The sequence below is a fragment of the Camelus ferus genome, chromosome 2 (genome assembly GCF_009834535.1).
Source record: "Camelus ferus isolate YT-003-E chromosome 2, BCGSAC_Cfer_1.0, whole genome shotgun sequence".
NCBI classification, from domain to species: Eukaryota; Metazoa; Chordata; class Mammalia; order Artiodactyla; family Camelidae; genus Camelus; species Camelus ferus.
The window spans coordinates 18,335,976-18,354,269 of NC_045697.1; the positions used below are offsets into that span (position 1 = coordinate 18,335,976).

The 18,294-nt window shown below is 47.3% G+C and overlaps 1 protein-coding gene across 1 annotated transcript in view; it reads right to left on the reverse strand.

The window, feature by feature from the left end:
• Positions 1-18,071, reverse strand: part of SEL1L3 (SEL1L family member 3) — a 97,969-nt gene extending 79,898 nt beyond the window's left edge. The window contains exons 1-2 of the mRNA XM_032495227.1: positions 17,766-18,071; positions 4,899-5,469 (exon numbers count right to left, since the gene is read on the reverse strand). Coding sequence (XP_032351118.1) covers positions 4,899-5,469; positions 17,766-17,843 — 649 coding nt within the window. The 5' untranslated portion in view covers positions 17,844-18,071. The remainder of the gene's footprint in view (positions 1-4,898; positions 5,470-17,765) is intronic.
• Positions 18,072-18,294: the final 223 nt, after the last annotated feature.

Genomic DNA, 18,294 nt, shown 5'->3' on the forward strand with positions numbered 1-18,294 from the left:
TTCAATCAGTTTTTACTGAACTGTACATGATACACATCATAAGGGGTGGTGGGTATCAACAGAGAATGGTTGGGAAGGAAGTTAATTTCTGATGTGGGAATCCAAAAAAAGAAGAAAAGAGAGAGAGAAGAAAAGAAAAAAAGCTTGTGGGGAAGGAGTGGAAATTGGAGGGGGCTACTGAAATATGAGACTGATTTTTGCCGGGAAAACATGAAAGGAGGCAGTGGGGGAGGAGGAGTGTTGGGGAGGAGCAGGGAGCCAGGGAAAGCAGCTGCCGGTAAAAGGGGCTGCTTTAGCCAAAGCACAGGGGAGGGGGAATCACAGACTCAAGCTAGAGGGCAGGTACAGGGCAAGGGTGAACTCAGGTGTGGTTGCAAAGGAGGATCACCGCAGCTTCACCAGCACAGCCCTAACAGGCTCCACTTGGAAGCCTGAGTGTGTGCGGGCCCCGAGGAGGGCACACAGCTGCCCCCCAGCCCCACATGCTCCCCGCTGTAGCCATGAGAGGATGTTGTCACAGTGTGACAGTCACACACAAGCTAAGAAAGAAAGGGTCCTTGCCTCTTGACTAAAAGCATCCATCACTCAATCAACAAACAGTTACCACGTGCCTGCTGTGTGCAGGGTGCCACGTCGGGCACTAGGACTAGACAGACCAGGATCCTGGCATTACGGAGTGTATTCTAGTATGGAGACACTCAATAGGAATAAGCCGTTAAATATATGAGGAAATAAAAGGTGGATACGGATGGGGCGGGAGCAGCAGGGGTGGGGCTGCTGTCTTAGATAAGGTGGTCAAGGAAGCTGCCTCCAATGAGACGGCATTCATGCAAAGATAGGAATGATCTAAGAGAGCAAGCCACGTAGTCATCTGTGGGAGGAGCGTCTTAGAGGACAATAAAGCAAATATCCCAAAGTGGGAATGAAACTGGTACATTCATGAGACACAAGCAGGAACAGGAGGGCAAGGGGAAGCACGGCAGGAGATGAGGCCGGCAAGGGGACGGGGACAGATTCCACAGGCCGCGCTAAGGGCCGTGGCTGACCCCTCCTAATGTGATGGGAGGAGGCACCTGCAGGGGGTGCTGTGACCTGCTTGCAGCGACTGCTGTGTGGGGAACGAGGGTAAAGCCGGAAGACCATTTGCAGGCTAGGGCTGGAGTCCAGACAGGGACAATTGTGGCTTTGCCTAGGATGCCAGCAATACACGTGGTGAGTAGTGACTGAATATGCAGTATGGGCTGAAGATGAAGGCAGCTGGGCTAGCTGCCTTCTCACAATAGGACGTACGTCCAGGTGCGTCCTACAGCCACCAGCCTGTGTGGTTGATTTCTTTCTCTGGGTGAGCTCATGCGTGAGTCAGGCACATGTGTGACTGGTGAGGGACAGCAGCTACCTCCCAGTACCTCCCCCAAGGGAACAATGAGCGGACCGCAGACACAGTGTCCCTAGCCACTGATGACCCACAAGCCCAGAATAAAGCAGGAACAGGTGCATTGGAAGGGCATGTGGCTGAACCATGGCATTTACGTGTCCTGAAAGGCTGCCGGCTTCTGATCTGGGGTAGGTTTACTCAGCAGGGCCAGACAGAAGTAAGTGGCACCTCCACCGAAAATCAGATCACTGCATGGTCTTGGCAAAGGAGGTAAGCGGCAGCGTGTCTGGACACGCACAGCTCTGGCCCCAGGAGCCTAACCTCAGGCTTTGGTGGAGGGGCACTCCATCCATGCTCATGGAACATCGGCACATGGGGACTTGGCTCTCTCTCTTTATAAGAAAAAAGGAAATGCGAGCAAGTCAGGGGGTACTTAGTTCAGACGCAGAGCTCTCGTAGGATACAGGGCACTTGACACAGAAAACGTCCCCCTACACCCTGCACCCCCCAGCGGAGCTGGCTGCAGACTGTGCCGAGGCTAGGCATAAAAGCTCCCCTGCGGTGCCCTAATGCCACCGTGTTGTTCTGACTGACTCTGGTTCTTCAAGAGCCGAATAAAGAAGCCCCTGCTGGGAACAAGCCAGAAGCCGGGCCCCCTTCCCTCGCACAGCCCGTACCAAGAACAAAGGTCGCAGACACTTTGCAGGGCTGTTGCAGAGGCTCTTTTGATTTGTCTTTTTCAGAGACGGAGAGGAAGTGCTCCCCCTTTTTTGGGTGAACAAACCACAGCCCTGCGAGCAGCTGGTTTTGAGGGTAGCCGAAGCCCCCTCCCCGCTACTTCCAGTGACTCTGACTCTTAGAAAAGGTGTTCCTCTGCGTTATGCTTCTATTAGACTAGTTCTCACCCCAAAAGTAATAGTCTGAAGGAGGTGGGGAGAAAAAAAATCCCACTGCGCTGTTCCCGAGCCCTGTGAATATGGGAAGGAACAACAAAAGGAAGAAAAGACGTTTCACATTTTAAAGGCCTCTTTGGGCGCCCTAAGAACTCGGCTGGTTCGTAAATGACTTCATTTGAAAACTTCCAGCTTGCAATTCAGTCATTCTTCAGTGAGAAATATGTGATTTGCCAAACATGAAATGGAATCATTAAGCCCTGACAAAATCAATCGGAGGCAAGGCAAAACTGGCTGCGTGTGCCCCGTGCTTCCTTCTCCTTAACAAGTGAGGTATCCCTGCGGAAGGCATTCCAGAAGGATGCTAGCATGGGGTTCTGCCTGGAAGAGGGCTGCACGCTGATCACCACGACACCTGCAGCGCGACGATTCCAGACGTTTCGTTGCTCACCCCACCCTCCCCTCAACACACACACAGAAAGGGGATTTGTCCTCTGCTAGGTATCTCTGTTTTTAAAGCACTGCACCAACACGAGATAAACCAGACACAGAGCAGGGCTATTGAAAAATGCAGGATAAAATTGTATAGAACTATGCACACTCACGAAAGTGCATGTAAAAACAGGTGTAATCTGAATAAGGTCTGCAGTCTAGTTAACAGTATCAGACTAACATCAGTTTCCTGGTTTTGATATTGTACTTTAGTTATGGAAGATGTCACAATTAGGGGAAGCCGGGGGAAGGATATAGGGAACTCTCTCCCATTTTTGCAACTTCCTGCAAATCTATAATTATTTCATAATGAAGTTTTTTTTTTTTTAAATGCCACATGTATTGGTTCTATGGCAAGTGGCCTCTGACCAGCAATAACACGGGGTTGCTCTGGCCCTTTCAGTTTCCATTATATGTAGGGTGGTTTGGGGGTGGCCCCAGGAAATCCTCACTGCCATTGTTTTCACTGTGTCCTGAAGTCACCTTGCTCCAAACCAGTCCTCTTGGAGACAAGGAGGTGTCAGGCACGTCCCATAGAAGGGTCTGCTGTCACAGGCCTGTGGATTTCCTCCACCCACCAAGTCTGCCTGGGGTGTTCAGCCCCTGCAACTCTAGATCCGAGTACCACCAGCTCTACTCCTGTTCCAGAGGGTCTCAGCTTTAAGGTGCATCAGAGTCTTGGGAATGTATTTTAAATGCTGGTTCCAGGGCCCTGCACCCCACAGATCCTGGCTGAGGAGGTAATGGATGAGGCCTGGGCATTTGCATTTGCAGCAAGAGCCCTGGGTGATTCTGTTGCAGGTGGTCCTAGGGTCTCACTTTAGGAAATGCTGCCCAGACTCCAGATGAGCTCCTGGGAACATGCCGGGGTAGGCTCTGCAGGATGGGGAGAGGAGCTGGCAGGTGCTCAGATTCCACCTAGCAAGATGCCCCAGGTACCAACAGAGACAACTTCAGTCCCCTTCTTCTAAATGCACAGAGCTAGAGATCTCCAACCCGGGGCTTAAAGAAGGCTGAAAAAGGGCATGGAAACCTCCTCTATTGGTCCTGGGACCATGTGACATTTAGGATAAAATACAGAGTTTGCATTCTGTTATCATGATGGCTACTTTTTACTGAGTACTGATTACGTGCTAAGCAAATTACATCTCATTTAATTCTCTCAATGCTGCCCTGAGAGAATTGTTATTTATTACCCCCATTTTACAGATAAGGTAACTAAGACTGAAAGTTCCAAAGTTACACAGGCACAAAGTGGCAGAGCCAGGAGTTGAACCCAGATCAACTTGGCTGCAAAGCCAATGCTGCACTAAAACTGACACTTGAGGGTTTTTTGAGGGAGACCAGGTATAACCGAGCAGGACCCTGTGGAGCCTTCCCGGGACAGACCCTTCCTCCATATCCTCCTCTTGGAAGTACCCAGATAATAGCATCTCATGTATATTTTCTGAATTTTTTAGATGCTAAAAACCACCACCAAAGGGAAGAAATTGCCCACTTGATGATTGAGAACACGTGGCCACCAGACCTTCTGGGGCTTAGGGGTTGATCGTGCTGACCTCCTTGTTACCCCAACACCCCAATTAGAGGATTGTGCATGAGTTGATCACATACCCTGAAACCCACCTCCCTTACCTGGCCTTTAAATATGCTTTGCTGAAACCCTTCGGGGAGTTTGGGGTTTTCCAGGTTTTCTTGAACACAAGCCACCCCACCCTCCTTGCTCGATCCTGCAATAAACCCTTCTCTGCTCCAAACTCCGACGTTTCGGTCTGTCTGGCCTCACAGGGCACATGAACCTGCATTCAGTAACACAGTGGATGGGGGTCGGGGGAGAGGAGGAGGACTTTCCAGATCCTTGTTTCCGTGTCATTAACACTCCTTTGCAACGTATAGCAGATCCAAGCCTCTCAGGGTCCTTTGTCCCTGTCTTACCTCCATCTTCCATCCTCTTCTCTCCTACTTTCTCTTCTCTGCACCTTTTCACTTTTCCCCTTTGCCCCCAAAGTCCAAAATTACAGATTCCATCTCCCTTGTGTCCCCCACTGCTAATACAAGAACGTGTCCCTGCCCTCCTCTTATGACACAGGCTGTCTGAAGAAATGAGAATTGGGTTCCCAGCAAGGCAAGTGACCTACCATTCTCAAGAGGACACTGGGGAATCTTGTTTGCTCGCAGGTTCCAAATATAATCCATGTTCCACTCAAGGCACACTTGATGATCTTTGAAAGGACGTTCGAAAGGTGGGACGGTCTTCAACAGAGTATAATTCTTTGCTACAGCGTGTAGCAAGTTTTCCTCCCATTTAACATTCAAGTCTCCACCGCTATGTTTGTGAGTAATCCAGGCGCGCAGTATCACCGCAGATACCGAAATGGAGTGTCTGATGAAATAATCATCTCTGTAAACCATGATGCTTGGAAATTTCACACGTACTATTTGTGTCCTGCTGGTGTGAAGATGTTTCTCATTCTTCCACCTTTTTTTGTACACGGGGATGCTGCTTCTGAACTCAGACGAAACAACGGCTTCCAGGTTGACAACACAAGGCTGAGAGCATAAATACTCAACTGAGACTTCAGAAACGTTGCGGACATTTCCTTCAAACACAGTGAAATAGATAAAGTCTTTGTAAGCGACGCTCTGTTCAGCTCTGGGTATCACCGACGTAGTCAGGGAAGTCTGCCTACCCAAAGACGGTACAAAATTCTAAAAAGAAAAAAAAAAAAAAGAAATAGAGAAAGTTTTAAAATTATCATATTAACAGATACGTGAATCATTATTTTCCTGGAAGAAAAATATAGCCATTTACATAATGAAACGAATGTGGAAGATAAAAGATGCCGAAACCAGTACTGAACAATTGGAGAAAAACCAGCATACACACAAATGAAGATTAGACCACATTAAACTCTCTCCCCAGACTCAGGAGCATCTGCTGATCAGAATGTGACTTTCAAAGCTACGTGGCAATCATTCCAGAGTTGGTTTCCAAATGGAGGAGCTGGTTCACGACAAATCCAGCAACAGTGAATCTGCCTTAGAGTGAAAGAGGCAGCCCAGCTCCAGACATTTTCAAACTATTGTCCTGACATCAGATGGTGGTCAGATGCAGCCAAATCAAAGGGCAGGAGAAGGGTTCAAAGTGCACCCGTGAGGAAACGTATCAGGGACGCCAACCCAGCCCCTCTTTCTCCCTAAGTCCTGAGCCAGGACAAGTGTGCATGACAAATGGGCTGGCAGGAGGTTTCCATTGCTCCAAATCAGACACCGTCAGGCTTGGACCACAGACCGTGTTGTCTGAATCTTTCACCATGGATGGCGCCACATATGCCAAGAAAGATTTTAGCTGCCGGTTTAATTATCTAGTTCCTAAAATGACGAAGCCTTCTCAGTGTGGACATTACTTCCAGAAGTCTGGGAAGTTTGGTCATAAAATCAAGGCAATGTTTTGAGCAGGAGGCATGGATGTATGGATGCTAAGAGCTCTTCTAAATGTGACTTTGTGATTTAGGCATCCAAATCACAACAGCAAAAATGTTAGCCCACTTAACACCCATTAAAATGGCTATTATTATAAAAATAATTTAGAAAATAAAAAGCATTGGAAAGGATGGAGAGAAACTAGAACCTTGTGCATTGCTGATGGGAATATAAAACGATGCAGCCACTGGAAAGAAGTACAGCAGTTCCTAAAAAAATCACACACAGAATAACCATATGATCCAGTAATCCCACTTCTGGGTCTGTACCCAAGCACTGAAAGCAGGGACTAGAAGAGATATGTTCATAGACTTACAGCCATGTTCACAGCAGCATTACTCATAATAGCTTGAAGGTAGAAACAACCCAAATGTCCATTGATGGATGAATAGATAAACAAAATGAAGCAGATTACACACAATGGAATATTATTCAGCCTTAAAAAGGAAGGAGATACTGACACATGCCATCCTGTGGATGAACTTTGAGGACATTATGCTGAGTGAAATAAGCCAGTCACAAAAGAGTGAATACTGTCTGATTCCACTTATCTGTGGTACCCAGAGTAGTCAGATTCACAGAGACGGAAAGTAGATGATGGCTCCCAGGGCCTGGGGGAGGGGGATGGTGCACTGCGGTTTAATGAGTAGAGAGTTTCAGTTCTGCAAGATGAAAGGAGCTCTGGGGATGGATGGTGGTGATGGTTGCACAACAATGTGAATGTACTCAATGGCACTGAATTAGACACTTTGAAATGACTAATATGGTAAATTTTATGCTATGAATAGCTTTACCGCAGTTTTAAAGAAAAAGGTCACTGTGGTCTTCTCCAAAGAAGGAACGAATAGGGACCCCTTTCTTCAATTCTGTCATAGGGCTATAGGGGAGGCCAAGGTGGACTCATGTTTATAAACAGCAGTGACACCAGGCAGAACCTGGCCAGGGTTCCAGTCAAACTATAAGCAAACCCTAAGGGAGCACAGAGGCAGTGGAGAGTGATTTGCCGGGACCGGCTTTATGGAGGAAATGGCATCTCAGTTGAACTTTGAGGAATCAAGAGAAGTTCTTTAGGTAGAGAGGCAAGGGGAGGACACTGCAAGTGGTGTGAACAGCTTAAATAGGAGCAAGAAGGCAGGGAGATACAGCTGTATTGGGGGTCTAGCAAGCAGCTTGGTTTGATGAGAGACTAGAAGAAGGGTAAAGACATAAAAGGACTTGGGGCTACGAAGATGAAAGAGAGGCAGAATCCTGGCTCTGGAGGACACTGAATCTTAGCCCAAAGAATGTGGATTTTTATTCTACTGACAGCAAAGAATTGATGAAGGTTTCTATAAAAGGGGATGGTGTTTCTATTTTAAAGCACTGACAGTCAATTAGAAACAAGACTGACAATCAAGAAAAAAGAGAGAACGACATTGTTCATTGATAAGGAAATTCTCACTTAGAGGCAAACTGAAATTACACTGAAATACTATTTTGAACCTATTAGATTCACAGAGATCAAAAAGTCCAAAAACACATCGTCCTGGCCTGAGTGGGAACGCATGCCTCTCATGAATTGCTGGTGGGAGTGAGGTCTGTGGATATCAATCAGGCTGTATCTATCACAAGTGTAAATGTCCCTATCCTTTGGCCCTCGAATTCCTCTCCTAGGATTTTCTCCTACAAACATACACCCTCAAACTTGTGCAAACTCATGCACAAACAATTTTTCACTGCAGCATTGTAACAGCAAGAGATGGAAAACCTAAATGCCCATCAAGAGAAGTCTGGATCAATAGATTATATATAGTACACCCGCCCCTGGAGTACCACACAGCTATTCAAATTGGGAAGATTTTCATGTCCAGATAACGGGATAACCTCCAGTTTTGTTTGTTTGTTTGTTTGTTTTAAGCAAGTTCAGAAGTACAACTTGGCTTTTAAAAAAAGGTGGTGGGGATGGGTAATACACATTTGCTGCAGCACACACAGCACTGGCTGCTCACATAGAAAAGGACAAGGTGACAAGGGGAGAGGGCAGGAGATAAATCTACACTGTCTTTGCTTATTTTTTGAATTTTTGTACCACATGAATATTTCCCCCAAAAAAGTCGAGGCGGCAGGGACAGAAAAGCAACAGTCCTAAAAGATGAAAATGGAAAATGCAGCTTCTCCAAATGGCAGGGGCAGGACAGAAGAGCTGGCCATGCCTTTTGATTAGTCATGGGAAACCTGTGGGATGAACTATGCAAAGAGGTGGGTAAAGTCCAAACTGCCTGCCTCCGCCAGGAGGGATCTAATCTTTTTATGCTCTCATTTAGAACTCCAAATTACAGGAGAGGAAACAAAATAAAAATAACATTATAATTAGAAGTAGAGAATGTCAGGGCAGGTGAGTGTTTGGTGACGAACCAGCCCGCCTCATGTTTCGGATGAGGCAATGGGAACCCAGAGGGGATGTTCTCCGACGTCCTCCAGCTGGAGGTTTAGCGGAGGCCAGCCCAGAAGCCCGGCTCCGTTTCCTCCCGCCCACTCTGACACTCTCCACCCCGTAGCACACACCAAGAGAGGGAAAAGTTGCCATTTCCAGGCTGAATTCTGCTTTCGTAGGAAAAGAGTGAGAGCCAGCATTTGTCCATGAGCGGCAGTTTACCTCTACGGCCAGATATGCTGAGATGCGGGCCCCCTTCTCAAGATGCAAATCAAGCTGTTAAGCCCACAGCAGAGTTCAGCCCAAGCCAGAGACTGGAGCTGATGGAAGCTGGACCAGAACAGTGCTGCTGGGTGGCCGGCTCTCCCTGGTCCAAACGCCCCCAGCGCTTCCCTTTCTCAACCCTTCGGGAAGGAGATGTTTGCTTATTTAGTGAGACAATAGGAAGCAGAGTCCAGGATATGCTGTGGTAGATTAAATATCCCATTGTGTTCTTTCTCACAGAATGACTTAAAACCGCTTCCTCATTCTTTTCATGTATACTTTAAAACCTCACCCAGGCCCCATTCTCCCACTTCGATTTTTTAAATCATATATATATATATATATATATATATATATTATTGCTGATGCTAGAAATTCCAGTGAAAACATCTTTGAAACAGAATTCCAAGGGGAAAAGCGATCTGATGTCATGAAATTTCACTGGAAAGTGCAGTTAATAATAGTCACACTCATTTGTTTACGTCTTATTGCTAGAAATGCACCGGCCCGCTTTTCCGAGTTAAGTGCAATTTCACTATTGTTTGGTGACCCACAACTTTCCAGACCCCAGGTTCAAGCTCATCTCTCTGCAGCTGGATGGTGAGAGATGAGAATGAAGAAGGTATGGGACACCTGACTGTGTATTTTCTTCTGGGTCTTCCCTTTAAATTCTGTTTTCAAGGAAATCTCTACACACTCAGATGAAGATAATTTTATTTTCACCCGCTTCAGAGTCTCATATGAAGTAAAAGCAAATCCCAGGTTGACGGATGCCAGACATCTGCTCTCCAGAGTGGGAGCCGGCAGTCATACTAAGCATTCAAGTTGAGATGCTTTGTAACTATAAAAGATATACTGGATTTCAAAGACTGAACATAAAAAAAGGTTGGAAAAATAACTCATTAATAACTTTTAAACTGATTACATGTTGAAATGATAAGATTAGGATACAATGAGTGAAATAAAACACATTACTAAAAATTAACTTTACCTGTTTCTATTTACTTGTTTTGTGTGGCTGTTTTCTAAAATTTGAAATGACATATGTGGCTCAAATTTGTGACTCACATTATATTTCTACCGAATGGTACTTTTCTAGATTTGAGGTCAGCAGACTTTTCTTGCAAAAAAAGGGGGCCATATGGTAATTATTTGGAGTTTTTAGGCCACTCGATGTCCATCAAGAAAGCAGGCATTGATAACACACAAGTCAGCGAGCGTGGCTGTGGTCCAGTACGACCTTGTTTACAGGTAAGTGTGGCTGGCCTGCTAGGCGCAGGGGCCATAGTTTGCCCAAACTGCTGCTCTAGATTATCAAGCTTTTATTCTAGACAGTTTGGAAGAAAACAAAGTGACAGGAGTTATGCATTTTAAAGGAATAATCATATAGGAGAAATGAGATGAATAGACCAATCAGGCATCATTTCCCATATGTGTAGTTGATGGGGCTTGATTTGTTATTTTGCCCAGGGTCCCTCGTGGCAGTGTTGACATCTTGCTAATGTTTCTTTCAGTAAAGATCTAAGCAGGATGAGAAGTTGGAGTTAGGCTGGGCAAAGAGATCAAATTCCATGGATAGGTTATTTGCGAAGTGGGAAAAGCATGAGTGACAGCTGGAAAAGAAGAGCAACTTCAGGGATGGGGCGATGTTCTTAATAAGATGGCTGTGCTGGCCCCAAGGAGGACCCCAAAATCACTGCATGTGGCTTGAGGCAAATGGCCTAAAAGTCCTTCCAGAAGGCATTAACAATCCTGAGTCTTGTGGGCACCCATGTAACACAAGAAGCTGGCATTGCGTGAGTTGGAGCAGACCCAGTGGGCAGCTGCTTCACCAGGAGTTGCGGCTACCTCTGTTATGTACAAAACCAACACCGATTAGCAACACATCACATTCTAAATATTGATTAAGCTGAAGCTGACTTCCTGGCTCAAGTCATGTGTGTGGTTATGAGCTATTTCCTGCCAAGAATATAAGGCAATTAACTTGAAGAGTTTCAGCTACAGGCATGACACGTGTCCAACCTTCATAGGTATTTTCACATGCCAGGTTGCATTAACATAAGCTAAAAATCACCCAAACGTCCCTTTGTGTAGAAATTATAAAGTCAGAGTCCATGTCTTATTCATTATCATGTCTCTGGCTTCTAAGGTAGAGCTTGGCACCCAGTAGAATTTGGAGAAGTGTTTCTTGCTGAAATAAAGCACTGGGCAGGGGCACTTCTGCTGAGCACCTGGTGGTCCGTCTCAGGTCGACTGCCCCCCAGCCCTGGAGGCACCTGCATATAAACCAGAGGACTGAGTTTCCACCACACTGCCTGACATTCACAAGTCTTTTGGGAGGGGGCCCTTGGCACTTCTCTGTTTTCCATCCAGCCTCATTAATCCCTTTCCAAAGAGCCCTCACCCTCTGGCATCTCATTGGGTCCCTCGGGGTCAGCGCTGACTTGGGGGACTGTGAGGTCAAGGAAGGGGGCATTCTGGCACCCATCCTGCCCCTTCAGGGTGAACTTCTCTCAGCTACCGAGTCCCTCCACACCTTTCAGACAACTGCCCTACATTCTAGAACTTTTCCATTTCTCCACACCAAAAATACAAATTAAAATTTAAAAATTTCTGATCCTTCCACCTCCTGTGGGACTCCTGCTCATCTGGCAAGTTCATGCATGTTAACGTGATCATGAGAAAGCACTGTGGCAATGTCACGTTTCTGCACTTCTGTGCCAGTCTCGCGGAGACGATGCCTTAAAAACAAAGGCCAAATGCACTGCAGCTGTAAGCAAGATATCTGGGGTGCAAAGGGCATTTCTGTGCCCTTTCAAATTATGCCATTCAAGAAGCCACATAGATGTTCCACCTCGGAAGCTACTGGCCTGCTCTGCATACAGTGGAGCTGGGCTCTGAGAGGTGCCTGAACCCTCAAACATCTGCTTATACCAGGAGGCCCTAATCAAAGTCAAATTTGACAACATCCCACACAGTCACAAAACACAGATTCCTTTGTCTTTGTGTAATTGTGTATGCCTTGTAATTTTTTTTTTAAAAAAAGGAAGAAATGGGTCATTTAATGTGTGTTCCTGATAAAAGACCCATAATTGGAGATCTAAATGCATTCAGTTCAGCCTGGGAATCAAGAAACAGATTAACTTACGTATCTTCTGGATAGAAAAAAAAAAAAATCTATCAATAGTGCCCAAACTTCTTTAGCATGAATGCATCTGATTCCTTTAAACAAAATCAATAAGAAACTCTATTCAAATAACCTTCCCTTGTTCAAAAGAGCTGAGAAAACTTGGCTCTTCTCTCTATATGATTCCCCTGTTATTTAAGGAAGGGACAGAGAGATTAGAAAATCTTAATTCATTTGCGTCTGTCTACAGGAAGTTCATTTACACTTACACGTGTATGTGGGTAAATCTGATTGCAAACAATAATTGACAGTTTTTCTCATCTCTGCCCATTCCACCCCATGGTCACCGAAGAAAACCTTGGCTCATGAGCACTTTCTCTCCCAACTGGCTGGATCAAACTTTCCATGGGTCAAAAAGGTAATTGTATCAGCTTAAAAACCCTTCTGATTTCTGCTGAAATAAGCAAAAATTTTGTTTACATTAACAAAGTGTGCAATTAAACAGACTGGGCATCAATATGGACTTCGAAGTCAAGATGCGCCTTGGGACACATTTCCCAGCCAAATAGTGTGCCTTCCCAACCTGAGAGCTGGCTAAAGAAGGGCCACCACAATAATGATCAATGCTCCTCATTGTCATCCTCTCCCCTCTTCAAAACTGTGTGATATGCTATTTCTTTCTAACACAAATCATACAAGGAAAACTACATTTTGGTTCAGTTTAATTTCACTGAGTACCTACTCTAAGCCGGGCACTGGGATGTGCAGAGTAAGTTTTTCTTCTCACTCACTTCTAACCTCATCCTCTCCCACTGAATTTCACAGAACTTCTTCCCTCTCACCTGCTTCTCACAATAGCCCCCTGAGGGACCCAGCACTCCAGTTTTATAGCTGAGGAAACAGAATGGATTCAGAGAGTGTTGGAAACTCGCCCGAGAACCACCAGCTACTAAAAAGCAGAACCAAAACTCAAATCCACAGCTGCTGACTCCAAAGTCAGTGATGGTGTGCTTCCTGCCTTCCAGAAACACCCAGAATGATGCCCTCAACTCACCCACTTAACTTCTACACCTGTCACTGCTTTCTGGCTACAGGTGGGGGAATCCTGGGACTTTGCCCATTCCCGTTTTGAAAATGGGGGGTGAGGAGCTAAAATCCCATGAGGTCCCTACACCTTGTGTCTGGGGAGGGTAGACATTATCTTACACACGCGCGCGCACACGCGAACACACACACACACACACACACACACACACACTGCACTGAGCCAACTCCCCAGCTCCAGTGAGCCCTTCTTCGAGTGAGGCTGCGAGACAAACAAGCCACCAAAGCAGAACACCCTCTGCCCTCTGTAATTCCTCACGTCCTGCACACCCTCCTGCCCCGGGTGCTGTTCCCCAGGGAGTGGGATGAGCCAATAAACGGGGTACCAAATTCACATCAGGCTATGTGTGGTCTATGCCAGCCGATCCATCTTCTCCCTGCACTGCCTGGGTCCCTTCTCCTTCTCTTCTACTTTTCCTCCAGCTGCTCCGTTCCGCCAATTCGTGGCTCCTACACTTTTGCCCACAGGCAGCCAAAAGGAAGAAAGGGCAAGAGGCAAATGCCATCGCTTGGGAGATTTTAGGGGCTCTTGTCGGGACGAATGTGGAAGCTACTGGCTGATGTGAAGTTTGAGAATGGCTTCTGTATTTCAAATATCCCTGATCACTGTCACACAAACTGGATAATTAAGGGTCTCTATACCTTGTTGTGAACTTCCGAGGTCCCGTGTTACACAAAACAAGGAGTTAATGAATACTTCTAGAGGGTAACTGATGGTCTGTGGCCACTTACAGAGAATTCCGTACAAGATTCTGTCACAGCCACTGTCTGCTAATGAGCCCCACGTACATCTGGGCCACTAATGCCCTCTTATTTCTTTGTCCTCTGGTTGTCTCACAAAAGCAAATACCCACTCAGAATATTTCAGCTCTACAGCTGACATCAATACCAGCCATTGTGAGATCTGTTTTCTCATTTAAAGAAAAAAATTATACATTCGAGACCAGAGTTCGGAATAGACAGAATTACCTTCTACAAGTGCCATTGTCACAGAAGGGGCGGGGCAGGCTGTTCTAGCCAAGTCTGGAGGACGGTAAGAGTTACTGATGGATGAGAACAGCAAGGGACTCTGTTTGGCAGAGCAAGACCAGCCCGGACCACACCACTCAGCACCCGGGACCTCAGTGGAAGCAGTTTCCATTACCCTTGGCTTTCAAGGCCCCCACCGTCTCTGAGGAGCCTCTCTGCATCTTAACCTTTAGTGACCTCAGAATTTTTTTGGCAGCTGCCGGAACCCGGGATCATGTTTTCAGAAATCTGCTTGGCATCGTTCCGTGACTTATCTTTCAGGCTTCGTCACAATTATTCATGCTTTGGCAGTATCCTAGCTACAGTCACAGTCCTGTACTTGGGCTGCTGCTGAAGGTTACTCTGTCCCAGCCAACGGGGGATGAATGTGTCCATCACCTTAGGACCCTGGCTTCAGGAAGCATGCTCCCCACGAGGCCAGGATCTTCAAGACATCTATGTAGAAAGCCGGTGTCAAACACCAGCCCTTATGACAAGCAAATAGGTAGGGATGACACGAAACAGGAATCGGTCCCCAAATCACAGACAATTTGTCTTTGGAATACATTCCAAGGCACACCCGGCTCTACACTTGGACACATGTTCATACGAACTCAAGTGCTAAACTCTGCTGGCTGCCTCTGGATTATATAAGGGCTTCGTCCTTCACCTCTGAATTGCGGATGGCAAATATCTTCTGGTTTTACCTTTTTATTTTCTCTCTCTCTTTGACATCCTGAATGTACTCTGTGGCCCGGGCTTCCTGCTTTGCATATCTTAGGCTACTTTAGACATAACCTCACATCCTGGCCAATTTCACAGTAGCTGCTAATTTAGAGAGCTTTGCTAATGGCCTATATACCTATGAATGAGGGGAATGGGTTACAAGCAGGAAAATCTAGAAGGCAATATGCTAGCATGGCTAAGAACTGAGGCTCTGGAAGGAGACAGACTTGGGTTTCAATCTTGGACTACCTGTGTGGCCCAAGGCAACTAACTTAACCATTTCTGAGCCTCAGTTACCTCATTTGAACGAGGATCATAATAGCGCCTATCTCACTAGGTTAATGTTAAGGTTAACATTGGATAATGAATATAAATAGCCTAGCACAATGCAAACTATTGTTATTATTATTATTAATTAGGCTTCCAAATTATGGGGTAGCTTACTTCCTCCAGTGTCTCTATATTCTCAGGTCCTGCCTAGCTATTCTGTTCCACTTCTACCCTCCACCTGTCCACCCCCCTCCCCTGACCAATCACTTTCTCTAGGAAATATTCCTTGATGCACAACATATACATGATTATGCATCTCCTCAGTGGTTTCATGTTTTTCATGCATTCATGCGGACATTTTATATTTTCCCCAGTTTGCAATTGAACTTCTCCAAGGTCAAGAAGGCTTACCTGTCAGCAGTTTCTCGGGTAGCACATACTTCTAGAGCAAAATCCCTAGCAAATGGCTAGACCTTTAGGACAATAGGTGAAGCCCACTTTCCAAGTCACACTTTTACTTCCCTAGATTTTGCAAAACTTTCTTCTCCAATTGCAAAATGGCTTTCTTGTTTAGCCAAGTCTTTTTTTTTTTTTTTTTTTTTTTTTTTACAGTAGCATATCTGAAGCCCATCTGAAGGAAACCCACATAGTCAGGGAGCACTGACATTTCCCTCTCCATGAGAGTTTCCAAATCCATTCCTTCCCTGTCTGCCAAGATACGCATCCACGCTCTGGTTACTTCCCACATTTACAGTATTTTCTATAATCTCTTTTCCGAGCCCTACCACACCGCTTCAGGAACTCACCATAGTCTGCCCAAAGCCCCATTTTTCTCCCCTGTGTGATCTGGTCTCTCAAATCCCCGTTGGTCCACACAGAACTTTTATACTTGCTCCATCATCTGTCTTTGCTCCCACGGACCACTTAGGCCTCATTGTTCTTGTTACTCTGATTTCTTGCAACTGTCAAGAAGCGGTCTTTCCTGGCCAGGTCTTGGGATTCCCTTGTGGAACGTTCCGACCGCTCATACATTAATGTTTCACACACTGCTCTACTACATCATTTCCGCCTCTGTGGGTAAACAGTGCCTTGTGGACGGGAATCATCTGTTTAAACTGAAACCCTGTCATTTGTTATGACAGTTTTATTTATGAGCCTGTGTGCTGTAACCCTGTGGCATAAATATTAAATAATAATATCTCCTGGGTAAAAAAAAATCATTCATGTTAACTGACAACTTCTTATAAAAATAGGAACTAAATCCAACCACAAAATCTGGTTCTGGCTTATTTTACAATATGAGGAAAAGCATGGATTGCTCAACAGGTAGAAGCAAAAGTAGAATTACAATCTACATTTTTACATCTTCTCGCTTCAAGACATGAAACATCTAAGAAGTAAAGAATGTTAAAAGAAACTTGGGCTGAGTGACAAATATCTTTGGAATCAAATTCGAATTCCTGCCAGTGTCTCCTAAGCAGTTTTTAGCCTCAGAGAAGACAGATTCGGAATAATGACAATGCCACATTAATGAAAAAGAATTCTGGATAATGACACTGCTCAATTTCTTTTTCTTTTTAGCATTCCATGAATTTCCTATTACATCAGTTTCATGATTCAGCATTTTCCATTTCATTTATTTACAGTAATATATGGCGAGATAACCCAAGGTTTCTGCAGGATCCCGGAACATAAGGTAGGCTGGACAGAAAGGGTGTCACCTTCTGTAAATTTACTATTGTTTAGGAGAATTCCAAGCAGAAGCAAGCAAGCCATCAAAGGAAATGAGGAATATTCCCCCACCTTGTTCTGAGGGTCTAAATTACTCTGGTATTTTAAAAGAGTTGGTTTTGAAAAATAGGTTACTGTCATTTAGTTGAAGACTAAAACAGAAGCCAAGAAGTGTGCAAACAGTAAACTGGCATGCATGAGCCAAACGTGTTCTCTGAAATGACAATGTTCAAGACGCAGCTAAAGTCAGCAGTCTGGCGGTAAGCGTGTTGCAAAAAACTAGATTTCTTTCCGGCATCCGCAACTTGGTTGGAGTGACCATGGAGGAGTTGAAGAGCTCTGGAAATACGAGGCTCATCGCCGGGTGCGTCGGTAGAAAACGGTCCGGGCCATGAGGACCGGGTGGAAACTAAAAGGAGGGTCGAGGCGGGTGGCGTTCGCAGAGAGAAAGAGGCGAAGTTGGGCACGGGAAGGAAAGGAGCGGCGAGAAGATTGTGAGGGAAGCCCAGGACGGGCAGGGAGGGGGCTGGAGACCCGCGCGCGGCGAGGAGGGGAGGAAAAGCAGGGTAGAGAGGCTCCCAGGTGGAGTCGGGGACAGGACTGGGTCTCGAGGGGAGCCCGACACGGGTCTGGAATGGGTCTCGGAGGAAGAGGAACGGACGCCGGAGAGAGCGGCAGCGCCGCAAGTCCGGTACACGCACCCCTCTCCGCGCCCCGGGTACGCATCCCAGGTGCCGGGACTGCGCGGGGTGCAGTGGCGAGGTAGAGAGAAAACTAGCCGCGCCGTGCCCGCCCGCGAGGCGGAGGTCTCCGGCCGCCCCTACCGCATCCCCGGGGCCCCGCGCTGAGGGGAGGACCCGAGCAGGGTCCGGCGCTCACCAGGTAGCAGAGCAGGAGCAGCGCGCAGGCAGGGCGGCCGCCGAGGCACGGGGGGGCGCCGCCGCTCGGAGGGGCCATGGCTGCGGCCCGGGGGCCGACCGCGGGCGGCGGGGGTTGCTGCTGCTGCCGCCGTGGCCACCCGAGCCCCGCGCAGCGCCGCTGCGATCCGGGCCGGAACAGGTCACCTGGTGCAGGGACCGGCCCCCGCCCGAGGCGCCACCTTCCCGCCCGCCCCCGGCCGGGCCGGCCGCCGCGCGCGGGGCCACCTGCCGCCGCCGCTGCCGCCGGACCCGCCGCCGCCTCCACTGCCGCTCCCGCCGTCGCCGCCCCCGCAGGCCCAGCCGAGCGCCGGCTCCTCCCCGCCTCCCGGTCCCCGTCCCCTCCCTCCGCTCCGCTCCTTGCCCAGCCCGCCTCCAGGCAGCTCCCTCCGGCCCCCAGGCCTCCACCCCTGGGGGCAGCCGGGGCCCCGCAGGTGGGGACCGACCCCGGTCCGGCCCCCTGGCCGCCGCCCCTCGCTCTGGGCCGGCCC